Source organism: Molossus molossus, unplaced genomic scaffold (genome assembly GCF_014108415.1).
Source record: "Molossus molossus isolate mMolMol1 unplaced genomic scaffold, mMolMol1.p scaffold_m16_p_24, whole genome shotgun sequence".
NCBI classification, from domain to species: Eukaryota; Metazoa; Chordata; class Mammalia; order Chiroptera; family Molossidae; genus Molossus; species Molossus molossus.
This window is the reverse complement of record NW_023425360.1, coordinates 1,321,217-1,333,142: the sequence shown is the minus strand read 5'-3', so window position 1 is coordinate 1,333,142 and position 11,926 is coordinate 1,321,217. Positions and strand designations below refer to the sequence as shown.

At 59.5% G+C, this 11,926-nt stretch overlaps 1 protein-coding gene across 1 annotated transcript in view; it reads right to left on the bottom strand.

Moving 5' to 3' along the window:
- Positions 1 to 1,575: 1,575 nt before the first annotated feature.
- Positions 1,576 to 11,926, bottom strand: part of ARNT2 (aryl hydrocarbon receptor nuclear translocator 2) — a 55,591-nt gene continuing 45,240 nt past the window's right edge. The window contains exons 12-18 of the mRNA XM_036278141.1: positions 11,796 to 11,868; positions 11,071 to 11,194; positions 10,852 to 10,951; positions 9,201 to 9,339; positions 8,656 to 8,806; positions 3,127 to 3,263; positions 1,576 to 1,761 (exon numbers count right to left, since the gene is read on the bottom strand). Of these exons, the coding sequence (XP_036134034.1) occupies positions 1,663 to 1,761; positions 3,127 to 3,263; positions 8,656 to 8,806; positions 9,201 to 9,339; positions 10,852 to 10,951; positions 11,071 to 11,194; positions 11,796 to 11,868 (823 nt within the window). The 3' untranslated portion in view covers positions 1,576 to 1,662. The remainder of the gene's footprint in view (positions 1,762 to 3,126; positions 3,264 to 8,655; positions 8,807 to 9,200; positions 9,340 to 10,851; positions 10,952 to 11,070; positions 11,195 to 11,795; positions 11,869 to 11,926) is intronic.

The following is an 11,926-nucleotide window of genomic DNA, read 5'->3' as shown; positions in this document are numbered from 1 at the left end:
CCTCTCGGCCACGGTGAGCTGGGCTCTGACAGGCTCACGGGGGCTGATCTGGGGGGCACACAGCCTCCCTACGGGCACAGATACAGACGCTGGCTCTCGGTCACCCACAGATCCTCAGCTCCAGTACCGACACTTGGGTTCTCCACACCCCACTGGGTTGAGTTTAGGTGACAGGGGGTGAAAGGCCCGAGAGGAAGACCCCCTCTTCCCTCCGCGGCCCAGTGCCCAGAGCAGACACAGCACACGGCCAGCGGGTCACCCGAACGGGCCACCTCAGAAAACCCCCAAGTTCCCTCAAAACAAAACAAAACAAAAACAGAAGGAAAAACAAACACAAAAGCCCCAAACTTCCCCACAGTCCGTTTTCATTTTACGGAGACACCGCTGTTTGACCCAAACGCTGTTTGGGGCCCTTGTTTTTTTTGTTTGTTCTGTTTTGTTTTGAATCATTGTGCCCACCTCGGGGCCAGCTGCGGGCGGCGAGGCGGAAGCCCCGGGCCTGATATGCCGGGGAGAGCTGAATGCCTGCCTCCTGCCATCTCGCCTGAAGCCAAAGGCCCGAGGGAGACCAGGCACCGCCCGGCCGCACCGGGCCACCGGCCCTATGGACAAAGGATGAAAGCCAAGCTGCCCTGGAGACTGAAGTCAGCGTTATTCTTGAGTCAGGTGACAGTGCTGCTGACCAAGGGCATCCGCCCCGCACTACACCTACAGGTGCAGCTCCCCACGCAAGCTGGGCCCACGGGGTGCCAGGCAGGGCGGGCGTGGGGCTCACCCCTAAACTGTCCCCACAGTCACTGAGCAGATTGCACCCCCTCCCCCAAGGCTGATCCTGGGAGACCACCTGGCAGCACAGGACTGGAGGCCCCATCAACCCCGTCCTGTTCACACCTCTGCACAAGGGCCTCTGGGACCCCCCAGCATGGTCGACTCTGGTCAATGGAGCCAGGAGGAGAGACACCAGCCCGACGCCCGGGGGCCTGGGCCACGCTTCCTGCAGTCAGGGTGCTGCTGAGCGTGGGGTGGGGGCCACACCTCAAGGCTCACTCGGGACACACCCTGGACTCGGGACACTCACTCCGTCCACACAACAAACACGGTACCACAGAACTCACGTCACGCCACACAGCACACGCCCCACTTACAAGAGGCACCCAGGCCTGGTGGGGGCAGAAGGCCACCTCCACCTGTCCCTGTGCTCACCTCCCCGGCCACTTCCGGCGCCGCTGAGCCCCACCCACCCACGGAAGAAAAAGGCAAGAAACCTGGTCCCAGCTGCCTGGACAGGCCTGGCGGGGGGCGGGGGGGTGCTTGGGGGCTCTGGGCTGTAACAGCACATTTTCTAAGTAAAAATTGCCTACGACGAGATTATACACAACCAGAACTGCAGGACCCAGAGGCCGTGCCTTCCCGGGACACAGATACAACACAATAAATACAAAGGACCCCACTGTCTACCAGGGCTCCGGGCGGCGGCCGAGCAGCCAAGGCTGCAGCTTGGGGCTGAGCAATGCCAAGCCTGGGGCACTCGGGGGATGAGGTGCCTCCGGCTGGGGGGTCCTGCGGCAGGGCACGTGGGGGTGAGGGTCGGCCCCTCTCAGGTGGGTGTCCCTGCCACAGCCCGGGTGGCACCGTGCACAGGAAGCATCGCTCTGCCTGTGGCTACTCAGAAAACGGCGGGAACATGCCCAGGTCGGCGAAATCCTCGATGTTGTAGTTGCCCGTCCCCTGAGTCGGGTCCCCCGGCATGGGCAGCATGTCCTGCAGGAGACAGACAAGGGAGTGCAGGGGAGTCAAGCGCCTGCTCACCCCACTTCCCCTCACGATCGCGTCTCTAAGGGGGGCAGCCCAGGAACGGCCCCCCGGACGCTCTGCAGGGCTCCTCAAGGTCTGAGACCCTGAGAAGCCCTCTCTCCTGGGAGCGGTCATTCCCACAGGTAAGTACACCTGCAGGACACAACCTCTGCCTGTTTAAGGCTGAGCCAGGACACAGGGTGGACAAGAGCCCTACTGCGGGGAGACCAGCCTGGCTCTGGGCACGAAAACACCGTCCATGATCACAATGCGGGAAGGGGGGTGGGATGCAGCGACGGGAGGGGCAGAGGACTCCGTGGCCCTCTTAACAAGTCCTTCCAGTTCTCTGGGCCTCAGACTACCCATCCAGACAATGGGAGTGACCATGGGAGTGACCATGTTTCAGTCCCTTATGGCAAATGTCCCAAAGCACGTTCTGTTGGCCTCTCAGCCCAGGAGATGCTCTGGGAGAAGAGAATTCCATGGACAGATAAGTTTGAGAAACAAGGCCTGTTTACCTTCTTCAGTCCTCATTCGTGTAATAAAGGCTCTGATAAGTCCTGCAGTCAAGAAACGGAGTGACTGTTTAATCCGTGTTTCACAAACCTATTGGACCAAGGATTCTTTTGAAGACCGTGACCAGGAAGAGCCAGGTTAGGGAATTCCATCCTGCATGGCTGCTGGGGGCGTACGGGTGGGCAAGGCCGAGCTTTTCATCAGAGGGAGGGGACGACCACTGCAGGCCGGGCTCGGGGCTGGGCGAGGTGCGTCTCTGCATATTGAAAAGGATGCTGCCCTTCGGAGACCGGGCGGGACATCTGGGTTCTGGACCCTGGTCTGGGAAGATGCTGCTTGACCTGATGAAAGGAGCTCAGGGTGCGGGTGGGGTTGATGGACCGCTGGGCTTTGAAGGGGGATTGTGGTCCTGGGCCTCCCAAACCTGCCGCATGTGCCTCCTGCCCCATCCCTGCTTTGCAAGGCAGGCCCGGGCTGTTAGCAGGTGCTTCTCCCTCACGCAGACCGCGCGGAAGGGACCAAGGGCTTGGCTGCGGGGCAGGCGGTGGGCTCAGGCCCCCACTTGGAGCCTTGTCCTAGTGGGACTTTTCTGGAGCCCAGGGGGCACCACGGAGGCCGAGTCCTGCTCTGCGGGCTGCCGGCTGTGTCCACCAGGGGCACCGGTAGGCAGCCTGACCCCAGGGCCGGGCCAGGAACACCGCACACAGCCCTGGCCCCTCTCATCGGGGCCACGACTCGACTCACAGCGGCGGCGGCGGCGGCGGCGGTGACGGGGGGGGGCAAGGAGCAGAGGGAGGGCGCGGCCACCGGATGTACCTGGAACACCTCCGTCTGAGCCGGCTGCTGGTGCGCGTGCTGCTCCCCGCTCTGCTGACTGTGGTGCTGACCCTGCCACTGGGTCCAGACTTCCGCGGGGCGCCCTTGGAACTGCCCGCTGCTCTGTCCGCTCTCGGCTGAAAGATCCAAGCGACAGGACACCGTCAGGGGGGACTTCCTCAGCCCTCCTTCCTGCTGGGGCCTGGACCGCGCCCCCCACAGTTGCATGCTGAAACCCTAATCCCCGGGACCTCAGAATGTAGCTGGATGTGGAGTCAGGGCTTTTAAAGAGGCGATGAAGGTAAAACGAGGTCACTAGGGCGGGCCCTAAGCCAACAGGACTGATGTCCTTAAAGGAGAGGAGGGAGGGCAGACAGAGGGACAGCCACGTAGGACACAGGGAGAGAACCGCCGACTCCCCGCCAAGGAGAGGCCTCGGGAGGAGCCCACGCTGCCGGCGCCCTGACGTCGGACGTCCAGCCTGCAGGACTGAGCAGCAGTGCTGGCTGTTCAGGTGCCCGGCCCGCGCAGCCCCAGCAAACAACGCTCTCCCCCAGCTCGGCGTCCACCCCCGCCCTTGGCACCAGTCTGGTAAATCCCTCCTCCACCAGCAGCTCTGCCTGTCTCTGCAATCACTCCGCAGCCACGCCCGGCGTCCACGCCCAGCCCAGCGGGCATCCGGAGCTCGCGCCCCAACCTCCCCGGGCATCAGCACCACCGACCACCCTCCCCTTGCAACCAGCGGCCGACTTCCAGGACGACATCCTCCCGCAGTCCTCCGTGCTCCCTGGTCTTCCGTGCGTCTGTACCGTCGCAGGACCGACAGCAGGGCTGGGAGTCAGGCCCTGCCCTTTGTCAGCAGACGAGACACGGGGGCAGCCTGCGAACCACGCACTTGGCAGACAGCTGCCGAGCTCCTACTCCAGCCCCAGCCCCTGTGGGTGCAGCCGACTTGTAATAAACAAACACACCTTCTCTCACCTGTCCTCCCCCGACAGCCGGGGACAGGGGAGGGTGGAGGGGATGGTGATCAGAGGAAGGTTAGTTAGCCCTCTACTGTTCTCTCCGAGTGCGTGAACCTATTAATTACAGGTACGAGTAAAAATTCATAAACTTCTGGGAAGAAAAATGCTCTTCTTACATGTGTGCATCAAAAAAACAATTCATTGCATAGCCGGTGTGGCTCAGTGGTTGAGCATCGACCCTGCACCAAGAGGTCGCTGGTTCGACTCCGGTCAGGGCACATGCCCAGGTGGTGGGCCCAATCCCCAGTGGGGGGTGTGCAGGAGGCAGCCAGTCACTGTTCTCTCTCATCGGTGTTTCTCTCTCTCTCTCCCTCTCCCTTCCTCTCTCTCTAAAATCAATAAAGAAAGCAATTTTTTTAAGAAAAAAATTCATTGCCCTGGCCGGTTTGGCTCAGCGGTTAGAGCGTCGGCCTGCGGTCCTGAGAGACCCGGGTTCGGTTCCCGCTAAGGGCGCGTACCTCGGTTGCAGTTTGTCCCCGGCCCTGGTCGGTTGTGCGGGTGGCAGCCACTCGATGTGTCCCTTTCACATCGATGTTTCTCTCTCTCTCTCTGTTTCTCTCTCCCCCCCACTCTACCTGAACAAAAAATGGAAAAATGTCCTCAGGTGAGGATAAAAAAAAAAAAAAAAAAAAAAAGAAAAAAATTCATTAACTGGCTTTAGAAATAGCATAAACTAGCCAAGGGCCGAGAAAAGGACTTCGTATTTTTGAGTGCTTCCCACACAGTATTTCCTTTCCTCTTCACTCTGAGAGCTGGATCCATGGCCCACACTTTTCAGACAAGGAAACTTGGGCTCAAAGCAGTCGAGAAAGTGGACCAATGCGCCCTGGCCGGTTTGGCTCAGCGGTTAGAGCGTCGGCCTGCGGTCTGGAGAAAGTGGACCAATGCGTCCGAGAGCCAGGGCTCGACCTAGGGGCTCCTGCCACGGACACAGCGCGTGTGCCCTCCATAAGCTGTTTCTCTGGCACACTCACTGTGCACCTGACGCAGCCGTGAGCTGGAAACACTGGACCGGACGCAGGCGGGATGGCGGAGGCGGCGGCTGAGGGCGGCCTGCGGTGTGGGAGGACCGGCAGCGGACCTGACTCGACCTCCTGGAGGAAGTCCCACCACTGGCCGCACGATGCGAGGGCTCCAGAGTTCTCCTTCCAGCCCCTGCCACCGAACTATTTTTTTCTGACCTGCATTAGTGACCTCGCTGACGGAATAATGAGTAATCACCGCAACACAATCTCTCCTGGACACAGGGCATTGTGGGGCCTCAGCCGAAACCTTGGCCGGCCTGACCTGCACGGAACGGGGGCGCACACTGCCCACTCCCCAAGGTGCACCCACAGCCTCCTCCTGGAACAGCCCAGTGGGTGGCGACGCTTTTTATCTTTCGCTCTGTTGGCTTCCTGAGCAAAGTCTCGGCCACTGCACGCTGGCTGGAGGCAGGCTGCCTGGGTCCAAACAGATCGATCAGGCCGCCGCCACGGGGCCAACTGGGAGGGCTCTCTGACCACAGGTCAGAAGTGGAGGAGCTCGTGGGCTCCTGGGGTGTGCAGGCAAGGGGGTGACACCCTCCTTCTCAAAACCACTTTCTCACTGGTGCCCCCGCTAGAACCCCACTCCTGCTCACTAACGTGTTTCCTCGCGAGGTTCCTGTGATTGACAAACTGGTCAAGTTGGGTTTAGCTCAGTGGTTCTCAACCAGGGGTGACTTTGCCCCCCAGGGGACATCTGTGACATCGAGAGACACCTACTTCTCATTCATAAACAGAGGGGTGCTAGCAGGCAGAGGCCGGGGATGCTGGGTAACGCTCTAGACCAGCGGTTCTCAACCTTCCTGACGCCGCGACGCTTTGACACAGTTCCTCGTGTTGTGGCGACCCCCAACCATTAAATTATTATTATTATTATTATTTTAATCCTCATCCGAGGACATTTTTCCATTTTTTGTACAGACAGAGTGGGAGGGAGAGAGAGGAAGAGAGAGAGAGGGAAACATCGACGTGAAAGGGACACATCGAGTGGCTGCCACCCGCACGACCAACCAGGGCCGGGGACAAACTGCAACCGAGGTACATGCCCTTAGCGGGAACCGAACCCGGGTCTCTCCGGACCGCAGGCGGACGCTCTAACCACTGAGCCAAACCGGCCAGAGCCATTAAAATATTTTTGTTGCTACTTCATAACTGTAATTTTGCTACTGTTATGTCTTAGGCGACCCCTGTGAAAGGGTCGTTCGACCCTCAAAGGGGTCGTGACCCACAGGTTGAGAACCGCTGCTCTAGAAGAACAGGACAGTCCCCAGAGCAGAGAACGAATTCAACCAAAACGTCAACAGAGCGGAGGCTGAGAACCCCTGCTGGACGCCAGCAAGGAGCCCGCAGGGGCAGCTGGACAGGGGACTCCCTGTAACTCTCCGCCACATCAAGGATCGCGAAGTCCCCACCGTCTCCGGCTACGACCTCACCTTTTCATCCCTAACGGGTGGGGTGGGAAGGTCTGTTCAATTCCCCAAACCTCGCTGGTGCTGCCGCACAGGGCTGAGTCCGGGGCAGGACCTGGGATGGGCCCAGCAAGGGGTGTGCAGACATTTCAAGTGTTAGAAATCCGCCCCTTTCCTCGCTGTGCTCAGCTCACCCGGCTCCCACGTCTCTAATTATTCATCCTGTTTGTCACCAAAAGAACCTGCGGACAATTTCGGACTTTCCACCGTCCAGAGTGAACCTGTTGGGCCGGGCGGGGCCAGCTGGGCTGGACGCGGGCTTTGCAGGAGGGGTCTCTGTGTTGTGGTTGTTTCCTGAGCTTTGTGAAGGATGCTCATCCTCAGAGTGTTATCTGTTGTGACTTGTGTCACGTGTGAATTAAATGCCTTGACCGCCTCTCCTTAAACTGAACGGGAACGTGACTAAGGCAGTTGCTGTACCTGACACATGATGATAAGGTAACAACAAGGTAACGCAGACCCAGCCCAGGTAACAACGTAATGCAAATTCAGCCCAGTTAACAATGTAACTCAGACTCAGCCCAGGTAACAACGTAACGCAGACTCAGCCCGGGTAACAACGTAATGCAGACTCAGCCCAGGTAACGTTACTCAGACTCAGCCCAGGCAACAATGTAACGCAGACTCAGCCCAGGTAACGTTACTCAGACTCAGCCCAGGTAACAATGTAACGCAGACTCAGCCCAGGCAAAAATGTAACGCAGACTCAGCCCAGGTAACGTTACTCAGACTCAGCCCAGGTAACAATGTAACGCAGACTCAGCCCAGGTAACAATGTAACGCAGACTCAGCCCAGGTAACAACGTCACGCAGACTCAGCCCAGGTAACAATGTAACGCAGACTCAGCCCAGGTAACAACGTAACGCAGACTCAGCCCAGGTAACAATGTAACGCAGACCCAGCCCAGAGAGGATGAACACTCTGAGCTTCTGAAGTCGGCTTTGAGGGAAACGCAGCAGGGACATTCAAACGCCAAACACTAGAACCCGCTGCAAGTAAACAGGATTCACGCTGGAGGGACAGCTGAGTCCTACGGAGGGACGGACGCTGCACTCCAGGACCTCGGGCTGAGGGGGCAGAACGATGCTGGGGGTAGGCACAGCGAGTTCCTAAGGCTGACAGAGCTGAAACGGAAGCTCAGATGTTTGGGCTCAGCTTCCGGCTACCCAGGAAATGCCCTGAGCCCCACTTAGATACCACCCAGTGTCAGCGCTGACAGACGCCAGCACCAGCTCAGGCTTGAGCCACGGGTCCCTCGGCTCCTCCTGTGTGGAACCGAGCCTCCGAGCCTCAGCAGGGAGAGGTGCTTGGGGGCTCAGGAAACAGAAGGAGTGAGTAGCAGCCCTGGTCGGGTCGTTCAGTGGTTACAGCGCCGTCCCATACACCAAGGCTGTGGGTTCGATCCCGGGTCAGGGCACATGCAAGAATCAACCAGTGATTGCATCAATGAGTGGAACAACAAATCAATGTTCTCTCTAATGAGTTTAATAAAAAAGTGAGCGACAGCTGGGGCTCCTGGGACCCGCAGCTGAAGGAGGTTCCTGAACCCTTCACTGCCTGAGGTTTCGTTAGCAGAGCTGGAAAAGTTGTGCTTATAGGGGACAGGCTCCCTCTTTTAATATTAAAAAGAGAGAGGACGCTACAGTATTTACTGTTTACACCATTGGGCAGCCGGTAACTAGTCTCCAGGCTTTTGAAACGAGACTCTAGGGCTTTATGACTTGGACGTCCTGAAAGTCCTGGCCAAGGGCTACAAAGGGTTAAAATAGCATCAGAGGATGTCAGGGTGGAGGAACAGTGTCCCAGGTCTGGACCTTGGGAGCCTCCATCCACAGAGCCCAGGTCTAAGCAGCCAGTCTCTCGGGCAACCAGTGATGTTTAAACCTCTGGACCCCGTGCCGAGGTGGGTTCCGAGAGTGTGGGGCCCGAGCCCCGCCCGAAACTCGGGATGTTCGAAAGGCATCGTTTCACACTCTCTCAGGAATTCGTGCCCCGGTCCCCCCACCTACCGAACCCCGGAGTCCTGTTGGCCAGGCTGGAGTAGGCGTTGCCGCTGGGCGAGGAGGTGGCCGGGCTGGAGAGCGGGCTGTAGGAGGAGGGGTCGGCCGGGTAGGTGTGGCTCGTTCCAATCCCGAAAGGGGACGTCTGCGTTTTGCTGGACTGAGAGGACATTTGCTACATTCAGGACAAAGTGAAGAGATGGGACACACTGCTAGCCGGTCCTCGCCCCGTGCCCAGGCTGGTCACCACCACCCACAAGTACGGGCGAAGCAGCCGGGCTTGCTCTGGGCGGACGGCACCCCTGGCCCTCCTGGCCGGCTGGGCACAAGCCTGAGACCGGGTCAATGTGTACGGGCCCGAGTTGCAGGGCTTGGATCTTGGGGCAAGTCAAAGATCACCCTCCGGTGACCCGGGTCCTCTGGCTTCCCGCGCACCTTGAGCGCTGCCTCGGCTCAGGGCCCAGCTGTGCTCAGAGCCGGGGTCCGAAGACACACATGCCATGGGGGTGCCCTGCTCTCGGCAGCCACGGGCAGTGCCCGCAGGAGGCCCGTACCTGTCCGGGGAAGGGTGGCCGGCTCCCGGTCCATGCCACCTGACCCTGGTTTAGCTGCCGCGAGATTTGGGACATGTTCTGGCCCGTGGACGAGGACGACTGGATGTCGTTTACCCCAGGCACGTGGACCACTGAAGAGCTAGAAGAAAATAAAATGCATTTGCCCCGGGACACCCCGCCCAGCACGTGCCCTTGCCTGGACCTTCCTCCCCACGACCCTCCCCTCTCTCTCCACAGGAGACACCCAGAATCCTCGTAGAATAAAAATCAGCCTCGATGCTAAGTCCCTGCTTTGCGCTCTGGTTAACTCATTCCTTTGGGGCTCCTGCAGGGATTCAGGATTCAGAACTAGGCCGAGGGCTGTTCGCCGGGTCGGTTGGAGCAGAAAGACGAGCCTGTGAGTGGAAGCTGGACCAGCCTGACCTACCGGAGCACACTGGTGGCACCTCTCTGTCTCCCTCCGCCGACCCTCGAGCTAATTTAATGCGTCTTTATTAGGCACCCACGGTGTGCACCACGGGGCTCTGCCGTCCTTCCGCAGGCTGGGTCTCTGACTGCTGCCTTGGCCCTGGGCACATCCCCCCAGAGATCTCCCCAGCTCTGCCCGCTATATGCTATGCTCCTTACAGACGGGATGGGCTTCCACGTGGGGTCTGGCCGCCCCTCCTGCCTCCCTGGTGCAGCTCAGCAGGGCAGCGTGCTGGGTGCCCGTGAGCGGCTCCAGTGGGAGGGGGCGGGGCCAGTCACCGCAGGGGCGGGTGGCGGTGGACCTTTGGCAGAATTTGAGGGCGGGTTACTGACCACAGAGAAGCTCAGGCACAATGTTACTCTGTATTGCAGTATTTTTTCTATGCTATAGATTTATATTAAAACAGGGAGGACCACCCTGGCCGGTTCACTCAGCGGTTAGAGCGTTGGCCCTCAGACCAGGGAGGTCTGGGTTCGGTTCCCGCTAAGGGCAGGTACCTCGGCTGCAGTTTGTCCCCGGCCCCGGTTGGGGTCGTGTGGGTGGCAGCCACTCGATGTGTCTCTCTCACATCGATGTTTCTCTCTCTCTCTCCCTCCCGCTCTATCTGAAGATAAATGCAAAAATGTGCTCGGGTGAGGATTAAAAAAAAAACAAACAAACCAGGGAGGACCTAAAATGTCAGGACATCACAGCCATCTCCTGGGTCCTGCTCAGCCATCTGGGGACCTCTGCAGTCCACGCTCCGGTTTCCCCAGCAGGTCCTGGAGCCAGGCTTTGCCTCCGGTGTGTCACCAGGGCTTCCCCAGTGAGCCAAAGGGGTCCAAGGGCCGAGGACCACGCCTGCCGGTGCCCGAGCCTCTTTCAGCTGCGACCCCAGGACGAGGAGCCCGCCGTCCTCTCCTCCCGGGACAAGGCTGTGGCCTCTGAGACCCAGGGGACGGGGCACCTCCTGCTCCCTCGTCAGGTCTCGGCAGCTCCGACCCATCCAGGTCCCAGCTGGAGGCCACTCGGTCCCTCTCCCTGGCCCCTTTCGCATCTGAGAAAGTAACTGACACCGCGTCTCTATGGCAACCCGCGGAGGGTGCAGGGCAGACCCAGAGTCGCCAGCGTCCTCGGCCTGGCCCCGGCCTGCACGAGCCCAGCTCTGAGCCTGGGGCTTCCCTGGCCCCTCCCGGCACGTACCTGAAGGCCTTGCCCGAGTGTCCGGCGGGGAACGGGCTTCCCTGGGGGTAGATCTGCTGGGTCCCTGCTGCAGAGGCTGAGCTCATCATCTTCTTCTCGGCTGGCAGAGCAGAACGAGGGTCACTGCCCGCGGCCCGGCCCTCGAGGGGCTGTCTCTCGAGGGCCAGACGGCGACCGCTAACCCCACGTGGAGCACCTGGGTGCCGTCCGACCACTTACATGCTCCGATCCCTGCGAACATCTCAGCGAACCGCGGGTCCCTCTCCTGGGAAAAGATTGCATCCGCCTTTTCCACGGACTTCCCGGCCTCGTGCACACCGGCCGGCAGGGTGGGGACGGGGACCTGTTTGCACATCAGACACACAGCACCCCTCGTGTGAGGCTCGGGGTGGGGGGCACCAGAGGTCACCGAAAGGACAACGGGGTCGCACAGATGACTCAGAGAGGTAGACGTAATCCACGTACTCTAGATATCGGGAAAGGTGAACTTAAAGTTTAATTTCTTGACTGGTTGGTTTTACTTCACTATTATTTTTTTGAATCCTCACCCGAGGATATTTTTCCAGTGATTTTTTTAGATAAAGTGGGAGGGAGGAGGGAGAGAGACATCGATGCGAAAGAGACACATCGATTGGTTCACTCCTGCCCCACCTCTAGTGGGACCGAGGATGAAACTGCAACCCAAGTACATGCCCTTCACCTGGATCAGAATCGAACCTGAGACCCTTTGACCAAGGGCCAACCGATGAGCCAAACCGGCCAGGGCTATAGATTGATTTGAGAGAGAGAGAGAAAGGGAAACATCAACTCGCTGTTCCATTTATTGACGCATCTATTGGTTGCCTCTTGTATGCGCCCTGACTGGGGATCGAGCCTGCGACCTTGGCGTATGGGGGACAACGCTCTAACCAGCTGAGCTACCCGGCCAGGCCCCAGGAACTCACCTGTGACAGGTCGTAGGAGGACAGCCCGTCGCGCTGGTGCACCTCCAGCTCTGCTTGCTGCTGCTGGAACTGCCTGTGGGCGAGAGGCCGAGTCACCTCGCGGCTGCGCCACACCTGCCCCAGGCCCGCGG